The sequence below is a fragment of the Bufo bufo genome, chromosome 11, assembly GCF_905171765.1.
Source record: "Bufo bufo chromosome 11, aBufBuf1.1, whole genome shotgun sequence".
Taxonomy (NCBI): domain Eukaryota; kingdom Metazoa; phylum Chordata; class Amphibia; order Anura; family Bufonidae; genus Bufo; species Bufo bufo.
This window is the reverse complement of record NC_053399.1, coordinates 98,122,688-98,140,712: the sequence shown is the minus strand read 5'-3', so window position 1 is coordinate 98,140,712 and position 18,025 is coordinate 98,122,688. Positions and strand designations below refer to the sequence as shown.

Sequence of the window (18,025 nt, the reverse complement as noted above, 5' to 3'; positions counted from 1 at the left end):
ATCACGTGAGACAGAGGGTGGTCAAAAGGCAAACCGAGGTCAAAAGCACAAACACCTCCAAATTAATCCAAGAAGCAGGAACCTAGCCAGTCAGCCCAAACAAGACTATCACTTACACTGGTATATGGCGAGGAAGGGGTTTAAACAGAGCACCGAGCCCCAGGACCACAACCTGATAGGTCATGACTTAGTGCTCCATTAGTCAGAAACACCAGCACGCAGGAATAGAGCAGCTGAGCAATCAGACCACTGCTAATCTCCTCCAGCACACGCTCACTGCAGGGAGAAACAGAGCGTTGCATCCTGTTGCTAAGGATGCTGTTGCGTCACCAGGCGGTGCAGCTTAGCAGCCCGGTTGCACCGAAGCTGGAGATCTCGCCGCTGGAGCCCAGACAGGTACATTTGTGATACATGTACTGCGCCAAGCCTCATCTCTTTATATCTAACGCGTCCCCAAGCTACAGCGTTACAGTCACAAATAGTACATATAGTCCTTTAGCACACCCCAAAATAAATCACACCCCTACATGAAGGTATAGACCCCGAAAACCTTCTATATAGACTCCGGGTCATGTGTCTCCTCTATAGACTCAAGATTAGACCCCTTCTGTATAGGCCCCAGACCTGAACCCTCCAGTATAAGACCCCAGACCAAAACCCTCCTTTATAAGACCCCAGACCAGAACCCCCATGTATAAGACCCCAGACCAGAACCCTCCTTTATAACACCCCAGACCAGAACCTTCATGTATAAGACCCCAGACCAGAACCCTCCTTTATAACACCCCAGACCAGAACCCTCATGTATAAGACCCCAGATCAGAACCCTCATGTATAAGACCCCAGATCAGAACCCTCATGTATAAGACCCCAGATCAGAACCCTCATGTATAACACCCCAGATCAGAACCCTCATGTATAAGACCCCAGATCAGAACCCTCCTTTATCACACCCCAGACCAGAACCCTCATGTATAAGACCCCAGACCAGAACCCTCATGTATAAGACCCCAGACCAGAACCCTCATGTATAAGACCCCAGACCAGAACCCTCATGTATAAGACCCCAGACCAGAACCCTCATGTATAAGACCCCAGATCAGAACCCTCATGTATAAGACCCCAGACCAGAACCCTCCTTTATAAGACCCCAGACCAGAACCCTCCTTTATAAGACCCCAGACCAGAACCCTCCTTTATAAGACCCCAGACCAGAACCCTCATGTATAAGACCCCAGACCAGAACCCTCATGTATAATACCCCAGACCAGAACCGTCCTTTATAAGACCCCAGACCAGAACCCTCATGTATAAGACCACAGACCAGAAGCCTCATGTATAAGACCCCAGACCCCTCATGTATAAGACCCCAGACCAGAACCCTCCTTTATAAGACCCCAGCCCCAGACCAGAACCCTCATGTATAAGACCACAGACCAGAACCCTCATGTATAAGACCACAGACCAGAACCCTCATGTATAATACCCCAGATCAGAACCCTCATGTATAAGACCCCAGACCAGAACCCTCATGTATAAGACCCCAGACCAGAACCCTCATGTATAAGACCCCAGACCAGAACCCTCATGTATAATACCCCAGACCAGAACCGTCCTTTATAAGACCCCAGACCAGAACCCTCATGTATAAGACCACAGACCAGAAGCCTCATGTATAAGACCCCAGACCAGAACCGTCCTTTATAAGACCCCAGACCAGAACCCTCATGTATAAGACCACAGACCAGAAGCCTCATGTATAAGACCCCAGACCAGAACCCTCATGTATAAGACCCCAGACCAGAACCCTCCTTTATAAGACCCCAGCCCCAGACCAGAACCCTCATGTATAAGACCACAGACCAGAACCCTCATGTATAAGACCACAGACCAGAACCCTCATGTATAAGACCACAGACCAGAACCCTCATGTATAATACCCCAGATCAGAACCCTCATGTATAAGACCCCAGACCAGAACCCTCATGTATAAGACCCCAGACCAGAACCCTCATGTATAAGACCCCAGACCAGAACCCTCATGTATAAGACCCCAGACCAGAACCCTCCTTTATAAGACCCCAGACCAGAACCCTCCTTTATAAGACCCCAGACCAGAACCCTCATGTATAAGACCCCAGACCAGAACCCTCATGTATAAGACCCCAGCCCAGAACCCTCATGTATAAGACCCCAGACCAGAACCCTCATGTATAAGACCACAGACCAGAACCCTGATGTATAAGACCACAGACCAGAACCCTCATGTATCATACCCCAGATCAGAACCCACATGTATAAGACCCCAGACCAGAACCCTCATGTATAAGACCCCAGACCAGAACCCTCATGTATAAGACCCCAGACCAGAACCCTCCTTTATAAGACCCCAGACCAGAACCCTCTTTTATAAGACCCCAGACCAGAACCCTCCTGTATAAGACCCCAGACCAGAACCCTCATGTATAATACCCCAGATCAGAACCCTCATGTATAAGACCCCAGACCAGAACCCTCATGTATAAGACCCCAGACCAGAACCCTCATGTATAAGACCCCAGACCAGAACCCTCCTTTATAAGACCCCAGACCAGAACCCTCCTTTATAAGACCCCAGACCAGAACCCTCCTTTATAAGACCCCAGACCAGAACCCTCATGTATAAGACCCCAGACCAGAACCCTCATGTATAATACCCCAGACCAGAACCGTCCTTTTAAGACCCCAGACCAGAACCCTCATGTATAAGACCCCAGACCAGAACCCTCATGTATAAGACCCAAGACCAGAACCCTCCTTTATAAGACCCCAGACCAGAACCCTCCTTTATAAGACCCCAGACCAGAACCCTCCTGTATAAGACCCCAGACCAGAACCCTCATGTATAAGACCCCAGACCAGAACCCTCATGTATAAGACCCCAGACCAGAACCCTCTTGTATATAAGAACATCGTGACCCATTTACCAATGTGATGGAGCCAGAAGACTGCTATATAAAAGAATGGGGTTCAGGTTACTACTTTCTTTGTAAACGAGATGGCACGGCCTTCATGCCACATGCGGTGCTGAGGAATATGTCTGGCACTATTTGTGACTCTTGGCGCGGTACATGCCCTTCTTTTTATAGACATCTTTGGAATTTTCCAGAGGTCCCTTCTCTAAAGTTGACAGGAGATGTCCCCCTTTTCCAGGAGAGCTGGCCAGTATGGGATATATGTACAATACCAGTATGTAGACATCAGAGACACATCATGTATACATCATAAAGAGCTGAACATCAAAAGGGAGGAAACCTCCCGCAATAATCCATGTACTCAGCAGCCCTGCGAGTCTCCGGACATGACGCGGGGGTTAGTCAGTGAGGCCCTACCCAACCCAATAAATAATGAGGAGATTTTTATTGAAAAATGAAAATCCTCCAATGTCAGCCGTGTCTTCAGTGCATCTGTTGTGGGTGACAACCTCTATGACAGCCCCTTTACCAGAAGGAATCGGGCGACTGTCATACCTACAGCTGTACTGGTGACAAACCCGCAGAGTTTTTTTCTTTACTTTTTAGTTTTGTACTCTGTAAATAAAGTTCAGTATCCAGGAAGGAACAGGTTAACGCAATCAGCGACGTGTTGCGTAAGTCAGCCCGGCCCTGCAATTAGCATATGCAAAGGCGTCCCTCGGAGCAATTGTCAGAGGCTTAGAATAGTCCGGCGGCACAGATACAACAGCGCCCCTCCTGTTCATCCCACCACTTTACCAAATAGTTCTCAGCACCAAGTGGAGATCAAGAAGGGGATTCCTATGAGGAGGGGGATGAGTAAACTCCCTGAGTGTCACCCCCACTCCTAGCAGGGGACCCAATGTAAATTTTAACCCTCCAATAGCCACAGAGCGGTGACCTCTGGAATATTCAGCACAGTATTGTGGGAGGGATTTCACAGATGTGTCATTGTATGATGACGGCAGGTGTCCGTACACACACACAGGCACGTACCCTGCCCCCCCCCCCCCCAGTCTCACATGCAGGAGATGGTTAACTCAGGGCAGGAGGATCTTTGCTTTCATTAAATGTGAGTCGTCTGAGTTTGTTGGCAGGTTGAGCTGGTGTGTGCCATCGCTACCTGTATGCCAGGGCCAGGAGGGCATGGCCGCTATGAGGAAGTGGCAGACCTTATTCTCCAGGCAGACGTACAGACCATCAGCGGTGAGTAACCCGGGGACACAACCAGTCTGGCTCCAGTATATAGTAAAGCTGGGGGACACAACCAGTCTGGCTCCAGTATATAGTAAAGCTGGGGGACACAACCAGTCTGGTTCCAGTATATAGTAAAGCTGGGAGACACAACCAGTCTGCCTCCAGTATATAGTAAAGATGGGGGACACAACCAGTCTGGCTCCAGTATATAGTAAAGCTGGGGACACAACCAGTCTGACTACAGTATATAGTAAAGCTGGGGGACACAACTAGTCTGGCTCCAGTATATAGTAAAGCTGGGGGACACAACCAGTCTGGCTCCAGTATATAGTAAAGCTGGGGACACAACCAGTCTGACTACAGTATATAGTAAAGATGGGGGACACAACCAGTCTGGCTCCAGTATATAGTAAAGCTGGGGACACAACCAGTCTGACTACAGTATATAGTAAAGATGGGGGACACAACCAGTCTGGCTCCAGTATATAGTAAAGCTGGGGGACACAACCAGTCTGGATCCAGTATATAGTAAAGCTGGGGGACACAACCAGTCTGGTTCCAGTATATAGTAAAGCTGGGGGACACAACCAGTCTGCCTCCAGTATATAGTAAAGCTGGGGGACACAACCAGTCTGGCTCCAGTATATAGTAAAGATGGGGGACACAACCAGTCTGGATCCAGTATATAGTAAAGCTGGGGACACAACCAGTCTGGCTCCAGTATATAGTAAAGATGGGGGACACAACCAGTCTGCCTCCAGTATATAGTAAAGATGGGGGACACAACCAGTCTGGCTCCAGTATATAGTAAAGCTGGGGGACACAACCAGTCTGGCTCCAGTATATAGTAAAGATGGGGGACACAACCAGTCTGCCTCCAGTATATAGTAAAGATGGGGGACACAACCAGTCTGGCTCCAGTATATAGTAAAGCTGGGGGACACAACCAGTCTGGCTCCAGTATATAGTAAAGCTGGGGGACACAACCAGTCTGGATCCAGTATATAGTAGAACTGGTGTGGACAACCAGTCTGGTTCCAGTATATAGTAAAGCTGGGGGACACAACCAGTCTGGCTCCAGTATATAGTAAAGCTGGGGGACACAACCAGTCTGGTTCCAGTATATAGTAAAGATGGGGGACACAACCAGTCTGGCTCCAGTATATAGTAAAGCTGGGGACACAACCAGTCTGACTACAGTATATAGTAAAGCTGGGGGACACAACCAGTCTGGCTCCAGTATATAGTAAAGCTGGGGGACACAACCAGTCTGCCTCCAGTATATAGTAAAGCTGGGGGACACAACCAGTCTGCCTCCAGTATATAGTAAAGATGGGGGACACAACCAGTCTGCCTCCAGTATATAGTAAAGATGGGGGACACAACCAGTCTGGATCCAGTATATAGTAAAGCTGGGGACACAACCAGTCTGACTACAGTATATAGTAAAGCTGGGGGACACAACCAGTCTGCCTCCAGTATATAGTAAAGCTGGGGGACACAACCAGTCTGGCTCCAGTATATAGTAAAGATGGGGGACACAACCAGTCTGACTACAGTATATAGTAAAGATGGGGGACACAACCAGTCTGGATCCAGTATATAGTAAAGCTGGGGACACAACCAGTCTGGCTCCAGTATATAGTAAAGATGGGGGACACAACCAGTCTGGCTCCAGTATATAGTAAAGCTGGGGACACAACCAGTCTGACTACAGTATATAGTAAAGCTGGGGGACACAACCAGTCTGACTACAGTATATAGTAAAGATGGGGGACACAACCAGTCTGGCTCCAGTATATAGTAAAGATGGGGGACACAACCAGTCTGCCTCCTGTATATAGTAAAGCTGGGGGACACAACCAGTCTGCCTCCTGTATATAGTAAAGCTGGGGGACACAACCAGTCTGGCTCCAGTATATAGTAAAGCTGGGGGACACAACCAGTCTGGCTCCAGTATATAGTAAAGCTGGGGGACACAACCAGTCTGCCTCCTGTATATAGTAAAGCTGGGGGACACAACCAGTCTGCCTCCAGTATATAGTAAAGCTGGGGGACACAACCAGTCTGGCTCCAGTATATAGTAAAGATGGGGGACACAACCAGTCTGCCTCCAGTATATAGTAAAGATGGGGGACACAACCAGTCTGGATCCAGTATATAGTAAAGCTGGGGGACACAACCAGTCTGGCTCCAGTGTATAGTAAAGATGGGGGACACAACCAGTCTGGATCCAGTATATAGTAAAGCTGGGGGACACAACCAGTCTGGCTCCAGTATGTAGTAGAACTGGTGTTGACAACCAGTCTGGTTCCAGTATGTAGCAAACTGGGAGTCAGTTTCCATGGTTACAACCACCCTGTAATCCAGCAGCAGTGGTGGCCGGGCTTGCACACTACTGCTGGCCTAGAACTATTTCCTGTAGTGTCCAAGCACGACCACCAGTGCTGGATTGCAGGGTGGTCGTAACCACAGAAACAAGCCGACAAAGAAAGCAATATGGACACTCCCGATACATTAGGAAGTGCCTTGTATTGCCTTCCTCTCCAGGATAAATGCTATTTGCTGAGGTGACAGAACCCTTTATCTCCTCTCCGGATTTATGTGCCGCCAGCTCCGGCCGAGGATACGAAGCGAATATCGTACAGATTCTCGTGCATGTGAGCGAAAATGACCGAGAATCGTGTGATGTAATAATCGCCATTCAGCATGCCTCTCGTTAATACATCCGTTAGTATAATATGGAGTTGTCTACTCGCTGACGATCTCATACACGCCTTTTTACCAAACATCTGTCCCCCATCTTTACATATAATAACAAGGAACGAGTAACGAGCGCAAGTATCTGCGTGTATAATTATTGTCGTCATTTTCAATCATTTATCGGTTATGACATCTGCTGGTGTAATAGTACCTGAAGGCCCCTTTCACACGAGCGAGCTTTCCGCGCGGGTGCAATGTGTGACGTGACATTGAATGGGTCTGTGTCATTATCCTGTACCCCAAGTGTCAGTGTCATTATACTGTACCCCAAGTATCAGTGTCATTATCCTGTACCCCGAGTGTCAGTGTCATCATCCTGTACCCCGAGTGTCAGTGTCATTATCCTGTACCCCGAGTGTCAGTGTCATTATCCTGTACCCCGAGTGTCAGTGTCATTATCCTGTACCCCAAGTGTCAGTGTCATTATCCTGTACCCCAAGTGTCAGTGTCATCATCCTGTACCCCGAGTGTCAGTGTCATTATCCTGTACCCCGAGTGTCAGTGTCATTATCCTGTACCCCGAGTGTCAGTGTCATCATCCTGTACCCCGAGTGTCAGTGTCATTATCCTGTACCCCAAGTGTCAGTGTCATTATCCTGTACCCCAAGTATCAGTGTCATCATCCTGTACCCCGAGTGTCAGTGTCATTATCCTGTACCCCGAGTGTCAGTGTCATTATCCTGTACCCCGAGTGTCAGTGTCATTATCCTGTACCCCGAGTGTCAGTGTCATTATCCTGTACCCCAAGTGTCAGTGTCATTATCCTGTACCCCAAGTATCAGTGTCATTATCCTGTACCCCGAGTGTCAGTGTCATTATCCTGTACCCCAAGTGTCAGTGTCATCATCCTGTACCCCGAGTGTCAGTGTCATCATCCTGTACCCCGAGTGTCAGTGTCATTATCCTGTACCCCGAGTGTCAGTGTCATTATCCTGTACCCCGAGTGTCAGTGTCATTATCCTGTACCCCGAGTGTCAGTGTCATTATCCTGTACCCCGAGTGTCAGTGTCATTATCCTGTACCCCCAGTGTCAGTGTCATTATCCTGTACCCCAAGTATCAGTGTCATTATCCTGTACCCCGAGTGTCAGTGTCATTATCCTGTACCCCAAGTGTCAGTGTCATCATCCTGTACCCCGAGTGTCAGTGTCATCATCCTGTACCCCGAGTGTCAGTGTAATTATTCTGTTCCCCAAGTATCAGTGTCATTATCCTGTTCCCCAAGTGTCATTATCCTGTACCCCAAGTGTCATTATCCTGTACCCCCAGTGTAATTATCCTGTACCCTGATTGTCATTATCCTGTACCCCGAGTGTCATTATCCTGTACCCCGAGTGTCAGAGTCATTATCCTGTACCCCAAGTGTCAGTGTCATTATCCTGTACCCCAAGTGTCAGTGTCATTATCCTGTACCCCAAGTGTCAGTGTCATTATCCTGTACCTCGAGTGTCAGTGTCATTATCCTGTACCCCAAGTATCAGTGTCATTATCCTGTACCCCGAGTGTCAGTGTCATTAACCTGTACCCCAAGTATCAGTGTCATTATCCTGTACCCTGAGTGTCACCATCTTGTACCCCCAGAGTCAGTGTCATTATCCTGTACCCCGAGTGTCAGTGTCATTATCCTGTACCCCCAGTGTCATTATCCTGTTCCCCCCAGTGTCAGTGTCATTATCCTGTACCCCCAGTGTCAGTGTCATTATCCTGTACCGCCAGTGTCAGTGTCATCATCCTGTACCCCCAGTGTCAGTGTCATTATCCTGTACCCCGAGTGTCAGCATCATTAACCTGTACCCCAAGTATCAGTGTCATTATCCTGTACCCTGAGTGTCACCATCTTGTACCCCCAGAGTCAGTGTCATTATCCTGTACCCCCAGTGTCAGTGTCATTATCCTGTACCCCCAGTGTCAGTGTCATCATCCTGTACCCCGAGTATCAGTGTCATCATCCTGTACCCCCAGTGTCAGTGTCATCATCCTGTACCCCCAGTGTCAGTGTCATTATCCTGTACCCCAAGTATCAGTGTCATTATCCTGTACCCCCAGTGTCAGTGTCATTATCCTGTACCCCAAGTATCAGTGTCATTATCCTGTACCCCCAGTGTCAGTGTCATTATCCTGTACCCCAAGTATCAGTGTCATTATCCTGTACCCCGAGTGTCAGTGTCATTATCCTGTACCCCAAGTGTCAGCGTCATTATCCTGTACCCCGAGTGTCAGCGTCATTATCCTGTACCCCGAGTGTCAGTGTCATTATCCTGTACCCCAAGTGTCAGTGTCATTATCCTGTACCCCAAGTATCAGTGTCATTATCCTGTACCCCGAGTGTCAGTGTCATTATCCTGTACCACCAGTGTCAGTGTCATTATCCTGTACCCCCAGTGTCATTATCCTGTTCCCCCCAGTGTCAGTGTCATCATCCTGTACCCCGAGTGTCAGTGTCATTATCCTGTTCCCCCCAGTGTCAGTGTCATCATCCTGTACCCCCAGTGTCAGTGTCATTATCCTGTACCCCGATTGTCATTATCCTGTACCCCCAGTGTCATTATCCTGTACCCCGAGTGTCAGCGTCATTATCCTGTACCCCGAGTGTCAGTGTCATTATCCTGTACCCCGAGTGTCAGCGTCATTATCCTGTACCCCAAGTATCAGTGTCATTATCCTGTACCCCGAGTGTCAGTGTCATTATCCTGTACCCCAAGTGTCAGTGTCATTATCCTGTACCCCGAGTGTCAGCGTCATTATCCTGTACCCCGAGTGTCAGTGTCATTATCCTGTACCCCGAGTGTCAGTGTCATTATCCTGTACCCCAAGTGTCATTATCTTGTACCCCCAGTTTCAGCGTCATTATCCTGTACCCCAAGTATCAGTGTCATTATCCTGTACCCCGAGTGTCAGTGTCATTATCCTGTACCCCAAGTGTCAGTGTCATTATCCTGTACCCCGAGTGTCAGCGTCATTATCCTGTACCCCGAGTGTCAGTGTCATTATCCTGTACCCCGAGTGTCAGTGTCATTATCCTGTACCCCGAGTGTCAGTGTCATTATCCTGTACCCCAAGTGTCAGTGTCATCATCCTGTACCCCGAGTGTCAGCGTCATTATCCTGTACCCCGAGTGTCAGTGTCATTATCCTGTTCCCCAAGTGTCATTATCCTGTACCCCCAGTGTCAGTGTCATTATCCTGTACCCCGATTGTCATTATCCTGTACCCCCAGTGTCATTATCCTGTACCCCGAGTGTCAGTGTCATTATCCTGTACCCCGAGTGTCAGCGTCATTATCCTGTACCCCGAGTGTCAGTGTCATTATCCTGGACCCCGAGTGTCAGTGTCATTATCCTGTACCCCAAGTGTCAGTGTCATTATCCTGTACCCCGAGTGTCAGCGTCATTATCCTGTACCCCGAGTGTCAGTGTCATTATCCTGTACCCCGAGTGTCAGTGTCATTATCCTGTACCCCAAGTGTCAGTGTCATCATCCTGTACCCCGAGTGTCAGTGTCATTATCCTGTACCCCGAGTGTCAGTGTCATTATCCTGTACCCCGAGTGTCAGTGTCATTATCCTGTACCCCGAGTGTCAGTGTCATTATCCTGTACCCCGAGTGTCAGTGTCATTATCCTGTACCCCGAGTGTCAGTGTCATTATCCTGTACCCCAAGTGTCAGCGTCATTATCCTGTACCCCGAGTGTCAGTGTCATTATCCTGTACCCCGAGTGTCAGCGTCATTATCCTGTACCCCAAGTAACAGTGTCATTATCCTGTACCCCCAGTGTCAGTGTCATTATCCTGTACCGCCAGTGTCAGTGTCATCATCCTGTACCCCCAGTGTCAGTGTCCTGTACCCCGAGTGTCAGCATCATTAACCTGTACCCCAAGTATCAGTGTCATTATCCTGTACCCTGAGTGTCACCATCTTGTACCCCCAGAGTCAGTGTCATTATCCTGTACCCCCAGTGTCAGTGTCATTATCCTGTACCCCCAGTGTCAGTGTCATCATCCTGTACCCCGAGTATCAGAGTCATCATCCTGTACCCCCAGTGTCAGTGTCATCATCCTGTACCCCCAGTGTCAGTGTCATTATCCTGTACCCCAAGTATCAGTGTCATTATCCTGTACCCCCAGTGTCAGTGTCATTATCCTGTACCCCAAGTATCAGTGTCATTATCCTGTACCCCCAGTGTCAGTGTCATTATCCTGTACCCCAAGTATCAGTGTCATTATCCTGTACCCCGAGTGTCAGTGTCATTATCCTGTACCCCAAGTGTCAGCGTCATTATCCTGTACCCCGAGTGTCAGCGTCATTATCCTGTACCCCGAGTGTCAGTGTCATTATCCTGTACCCCAAGTGTCAGTGTCATTATCCTGTACCCCAAGTATCAGTGTCATTATCCTGTACCCCGAGTGTCAGTGTCATTATCCTGTACCACCAGTGTCAGTGTCATTATCCTGTACCCCCAGTGTCATTATCCTGTTCCCCCCAGTGTCAGTGTCATCATCCTGTACCCCGAGTGTCAGTGTCATTATCCTGTTCCCCAAGTGTCATTACCCTGTACCCCCAGTGTCAGTGTCATTATCCTGTACCCCGATTGTCATTATCCTGTACCCCCAGTGTCATTATCCTGTACCCCGAGTGTCAGCGTCATTATCCTGTACCCCGAGTGTCAGTGTCATTATCCTGTACCCCGAGTGTCAGCGTCATTATCCTGTACCCCAAGTATCAGTGTCATTATCCTGTACCCCGAGTGTCAGTGTCATTATCCTGTACCCCAAGTGTCAGTGTCATTATCCTGTACCCCGAGTGTCAGCGTCATTATCCTGTACCCCGAGTGTCAGTGTCATTATCCTGTACCCCGAGTGTCAGTGTCATTATCCTGTACCCCAAGTGTCAGTGTCATCATTCTGTACCCCGAGTGTCAGTGTCATTATCCTGTACCCCAAGTGTCATTATCCTGTACCCCCAGTTTCAGTGTCATTATCCTGTACCCCGATTGTCATTATCCTGTACCCCCAGTGTCATTATCCTTTACCCCGAGTGTCAGCGTCATTATCCTGTACCCCGAGTGTCAGTGTCATTATCCTGTACCCCGAGTGTCAGCGTCATTATCCTGTACCCCAAGTATCAGTGTCATTATCCTGTACCCCGAGTGTCAGTGTCATTATCCTGTACCCCGAGTGTCAGCGTCATTATCCTGTACCCCGAGTGTCAGTGTCATTATCCTGTACCCCGAGTGTCAGTGTCATTATCCTGTACCCCAATTGTCAGTGTCATTATCCTGTACCCCAAGTGTCAGTGTCATCATCCTGTACCCCGAGTGTCAGTGTCATTATCCTATACCCCAAGTGTCAGTGTCATTATCCTGTACCCCAAGTGTCAGTGTCATTATCCTGTACCCCGAGTGTCAGTGTCATTATCCTGTACCCAGAGTGTCAGCGTCATTATCGTGTACCCCGAGTGTCAGCGTCATTATCGTGTACCCCGAGTGTCAGTGTCATTATCCTGTTCCCCAAGTGTCATTATCCTGTACCCCCAGTGTCAGTGTCATTATCCTGTACCCCGATTGTCATTATCCTGTACCCCCAGTGTCATTATCCTGTACCCCGAGTGTCAGTGTCATTATCCTGTACCCCGAGTGTCAGCGTCATTATCCTGTACCCCGAGTGTCAGTGTCATTATCCTGGACCCCGAGTGTCAGTGTCATTATCCTGTACCCCAAGTGTCAGTGTCATCATCCTGTACCCCGAGTGTCAGTGTCATTATCCTGTACCCCGAGTGTCAGTGTCATTATCCTGTACCCCGAGTGTCAGTGTCATTATCCTGTACCCCGAGTGTCAGTGTCATTATCCTGTACCCCGAGTGTCAGTGTCATTATCCTGTACCCCGAGTGTCAGTGTCATTATCCTGTACCCCGAGTGTCAGCGTCATTATCCTGTACCCCGAGTGTCAGTGTCATTATCCTGTACCCCAAGTGTCAGCGTCATTATCCTGTACCCCGAGTGTCAGTGTCATTATCCTGTACCCCGAGTGTCAGCGTCATTATCCTGTACCCCAAGTATCAGTGTCATTATCCTGTACCCCGAGTGTCAGTATCATTATCCTGTACCCCGAGTGTCAGTGTCATTATCCTGTACCCCGAGTGTCAGTGTCATTATCCTGTACCCCGAGTGTCAGTGTCATTATCCTGTACCCCCAGTGTCAGTGTCATTATCCTGTACCCCGAGTGTCAGTGTCATTATCCTGTACCCCAAGTGTCAGTGTCATCATCCTGTACCCCGAGTGTCAGTGTCATTATCCTGTACCCCAAGTGTCAGTGACATTATCCTGTACCCCAAGTATCAGTGTCATTATCCTGTACCCCGAGTGTCAGTGTCATTATCCTGTACCCCAAGTATCAGTGTCATTATCCTGTACCCCGAGTATCAGTGTCATTATCCTGTACCCCCAGTGTCATTATCCTGTACCCCAAGTGTCAGTGTCATTATCCTGTACCCCCAGTGTCATTATCCTGTACCCCAAGTGTCAGTGTCATTATCCTGTACCCCCAGTGTCATTATCCTGTACCCCTAGTGTCATTATCCTGTACCCCGAGTATCAGTGTCATTATCCTGTACCCCGAGTGTCAGCGTCATTATCCTGTACCCCGAGTGTCAGCGTCATTATCCTGTACCCCGAGTGTCAGCGTCATTATCCTGTACCCCGAGTGTCAGTGTCATTATCCTGTACCCCAAGTGTCAGCGTCATTATCCTGTACCCCCAGTGTCATTATCCTGTACCCCAAGTGTCATTATCCTGTACCCCCAGTGTCATTATCCTGTACCCCTAGTGTCATTATTCTGTAACCCGAGGATCAGTGTCATTATCCTGTACCCCGAGTGTCAGCGTCATTATCCTGTACCCCGAGTGTCAGCGTCATTATCCTGTACCCCGAGTGTCAGTGTCATTATCCTGTACCCCGAGTGTCAGTGTCATTATCCTGTACCCCGAGTGTCAGTGTCATTATCCTGTACCCCGAGTGTCAGTGTCATTATCCTGTACCCCAAGTGTCAGTGTCATCATCCTGTACCCCGAGTGTCATTATCCTGTACCCCAAGTGTCAGTGTCATTATCCTGTACCCCAAGTATCAGTGTCATCATCCTGTACCCTGAGTGTCAGTGTCATCATCCTGTACCCCAAGTGTCAGCGTCATTATCCTGTACCCCCAGTGTCATTATCCTGTACCCCAAGTGTCAGTGTCATTATCCTGTACCCCCAGTGTCATTATCCTGTACCCCCAGTGTCATTATCCTGTACCCCTAGTGTCATTATCCTGTACCCCGAGTGTCAGTGTCATTATCCTGTTCCCCCCAGTGTCAGTGTCATCATCCTGTACCCCGATTGTCATTATCCTGTACACCGAGTGTCATTATCCTGTACCCCGAGTGTCATCATCCTGTACCCCGAGTGTCAGTGTCATTATCCTGTGCCCCGATTGTCATTATCCTGTACCCCGAGTGTCATCATCCTGTACCCCGAGTGTCATCATCCTGTACCCCGAGTGTCATCATCCTGTACCCCGAGTGTCAGTGTCATTATCCTGTACCCCGAGTGTCAATGTCATTATCCTGTACCCCGAGTGTCAATGTCATTATCCTGTACCCCGATTGTCATTATCCTGTACACCGAGTGTCAGTGTCATTATCCTGTACCTCGATTGTCATTATCCTGTACCCCGAGTGTCAGTGTCATTATCCTGTACCCCGATTGTCATTATCCTGTACCCCGAGTGTCAGTGTCATTATCCTGTACCCCGAATGTCATTATCCTGTACCCCCAGTGTCATTATCCTGTACCCCGAGTGTCAGCGTCATTATCCTGTACCCCGAGTGTCAGTGTCATTATCCTGTACCCCGAGTGTCAGCGTCATTATCCTGTACCCCAAGTATCAGTGTCATTATCCTGTACCCCGAGTGTCAGTGTCATTATCCTGTACCCCAAGTGTCAGTGTCATTATCCTGTACCCCGAGTGTCAGCGTCATTATCCTGTACCCCGAGTGTCAGTGTCATTATCCTGTACCCCGAGTGTCAGTGTCATTATCCTGTACCCCAAGTGTCAGTGTCATCATTCTGTACCCCGAGTGTCAGTGTCATTATCCTGTACCCCAAGTGTCATTATCCTGTACCCCCAGTTTCAGTGTCATTATCCTGTACCCCGATTGTCATTATCCTGTACCCCCAGTGTCATTATCCTTTACCCCGAGTGTCAGCGTCATTATCCTGTACCCCGAGTGTCAGTGTCATTATCCTGTACCCCGAGTGTCAGCGTCATTATCCTGTACCCCAAGTATCAGTGTCATTATCCTGTACCCCGAGTGTCAGTGTCATTATCCTGTACCCCGAGTGTCAGCGTCATTATCCTGTACCCCGAGTGTCAGTGTCATTATCCTGTACCCCGAGTGTCAGTGTCATTATCCTGTACCCCAATTGTCAGTGTCATTATCCTGTACCCCAAGTGTCAGTGTCATCATCCTGTACCCCGAGTGTCAGTGTCATTATCCTATACCCCAAGTGTCAGTGTCATTATCCTGTACCCCAAGTGTCAGTGTCATTATCCTGTACCCCGAGTGTCAGTGTCATTATCCTGTACCCCAAGTGTCAGTGTCATCATCCTGTACCCCGAGTGTCAGCGTCATTATCCTGTACCCCGAGTGTCAGTGTCATTATCCTGTTCCCCAAGTGTCATTATCCTGTACCCCCAGTGTCAGTGTCATTATCCTGTACCCCGATTGTCATTATCCTGTACCCCCAGTGTCATTATCCTGTACCCCCAGTGTCAGTGTCATTATCCTGTACCCCGAGTGTCAGCGTCATTATCCTGTACCCCGAGTGTCAGTGTCATTATCCTGGACCCCGAGTGTCAGTGTCATTATCCTGTACCCCGAGTGTCAGTGTCATTATCCTGTACCCCAAGTGTCAGTGTCATCATCCTGTACCCCGAGTGTCAGTGTCATTATCCTGTACCCCGAGTGTCAGTGTCATTATCCTGTACCCCGAGTGTCAGTGTCATTATCCTGTACCCCGAGTGTCAGTGTCATTATCCTGTACCCCGAGTGTCAGTGTCATTATCCTGTACCCCGAGTGTCAGTGTCATTATCCTGTACCCCAAGTGTCAGCGTCATTATCCTGTACCCCGAGTGTCAGTGTCATTATCCTGTACCCCGAGTGTCAGCGTCATTATCCTGTACCCCAAGTAACAGTGTCATTATCCTGTACCCCCAGTGTCAGTGTCATTATCCTGTACCGCCAGTGTCAGTGTCATCATCCTGTACCCCCAGTGTCAGTGTCATTATCCTGTACCCCGAGTGTCAGCATCATTAACCTGTACCCCAAGTATCAGTGTCATTATCCTGTACCCTGAGTGTCACCATCTTGTACCCCCAGAGTCAGTGTCATTATCCTGTACCCCCAGTGTCAGTGTCATTATCCTGTACCCCCAGTGTCAGTGTCATCATCCTGTACCCCGAGTATCAGTGTCATCATCCTGTACCCCCAGTGTCAGTGTCATCATCCTGTACCCCCAGTGTCAGTGTCATTATCCTGTACCCCAAGTATCAGTGTCATTATCCTGTACCCCCAGTGTCAGTGTCATTATCCTGTACCCCAAGTATCAGTGTCATTATCCTGTACCCCCAGTGTCAGTGTCATTATCCTGTACCCCAAGTATCAGTGTCATTATCCTGTACCCCGAGTGTCAGTGTCATTATCCTGTACCCCAAGTGTCAGCGTCATTATCCTGTACCCCGAGTGTCAGCGTCATTATCCTGTACCCCGAGTGTCAGTGTCATTATCCTGTACCCCAAGTGTCAGTGTCATTATCCTGTACCCCAAGTATCAGTGTCATTATCCTGTACCCCGAGTGTCAGTGTCATTATCCTGTACCACCAGTGTCAGTGTCATTATCCTGTACCCCCAGTGTCATTATCCTGTTCCCCCCAGTGTCAGTGTCATCATCCTGTACCCCGAGTGTCAGTGTCATTATCCTGTTCCCCAAGTGTCATTACCCTGTACCCCCAGTGTCAGTGTCATTATCCTGTACCCTGATTGTCATTATCCTGTACCCCCAGTGTCATTATCCTGTACCCCGAGTGTCAGCGTCATTATCCTGTACCCCGAGTGTCAGTGTCATTATCCTGTACCCCGAGTGTCAGCGTCATTATCCTGTACCCCAAGTATCAGTGTCATTATCCTGTACCCCGAGTGTCAGTGTCATTATCCTGTACCCCAAGTGTCAGTGTCATTATCCTGTACCCCGAGTGTCAGCGTCATTATCCTGTACCCCGAGTGTCAGTGTCATTATCCTGTACCCCGAGTGTCAGTGTCATTATCCTGTACCCCAAGTGTCAGTGTCATCATTCTGTACCCCGAGTGTCAGTGTCATTATCCTGTACCCCAAGTGTCATTATCCTGTACCCCCCGTTTCAGTGTCATTATCCTGTACCCCGATTGTCATTATCCTGTACCCCCAGTGTCATTATCCTTTACCCCGAGTGTCAGCGTCATTATCCTGTACCCCGAGTGTCAGTGTCATTATCCTGTACCCCGAGTGTCAGCGTCATTATCCTGTACCCCAAGTATCAGTGTCATTATCCTGTACCCCGAGTGTCAGTGTCATTATCCTGTACCCCGAGTGTCAGCGTCATTATCCTGTACCCCGAGTGTCAGTGTCATTATCCTGTACCCCGAGTGTCAGTGTCATTATCCTGTACCCCAATTGTCAGTGTCATTATCCTGTACCCCAAGTGTCAGTGTCATCATCCTGTACCCCGAGTGTCAGTGTCATTATCCTATACCCCAAGTGTCAGTGTCATTATCCTGTACCCCAAGTGTCAGTGTCATTATCCTGTACCCCGAGTGTCAGTGTCATTATCCTGTACCCCGAGTGTCAGTGTCATTATCCTGTACCCCAAGTGTCAGTGTCATTATCCTGTACCCCAAGTGTCAGTGTCATCATCCTGTACCCCGAGTGTCAGTGTCATTATCCTGTACCCCGAGTGTCAGTGTCATTATCCTGTACCCCGAGTGTCAGTGTCATCATCCT

General features: G+C 48.9%; 1 protein-coding gene across 1 annotated transcript in view; it reads left to right on the top strand.

Moving 5' to 3' along the window:
• Positions 1–4,029: 4,029 nt before the first annotated feature.
• The window catches only part of ANKRD35 (ankyrin repeat domain 35), an 87,288-nt gene continuing 73,292 nt past the window's right edge, over positions 4,030–18,025 (top strand). Inside the window, exon 1 of the mRNA XM_040411541.1 lies at positions 4,030–4,199. Coding sequence (XP_040267475.1) covers positions 4,140–4,199 — 60 coding nt within the window. The 5' untranslated portion in view covers positions 4,030–4,139. The remainder of the gene's footprint in view (positions 4,200–18,025) is intronic.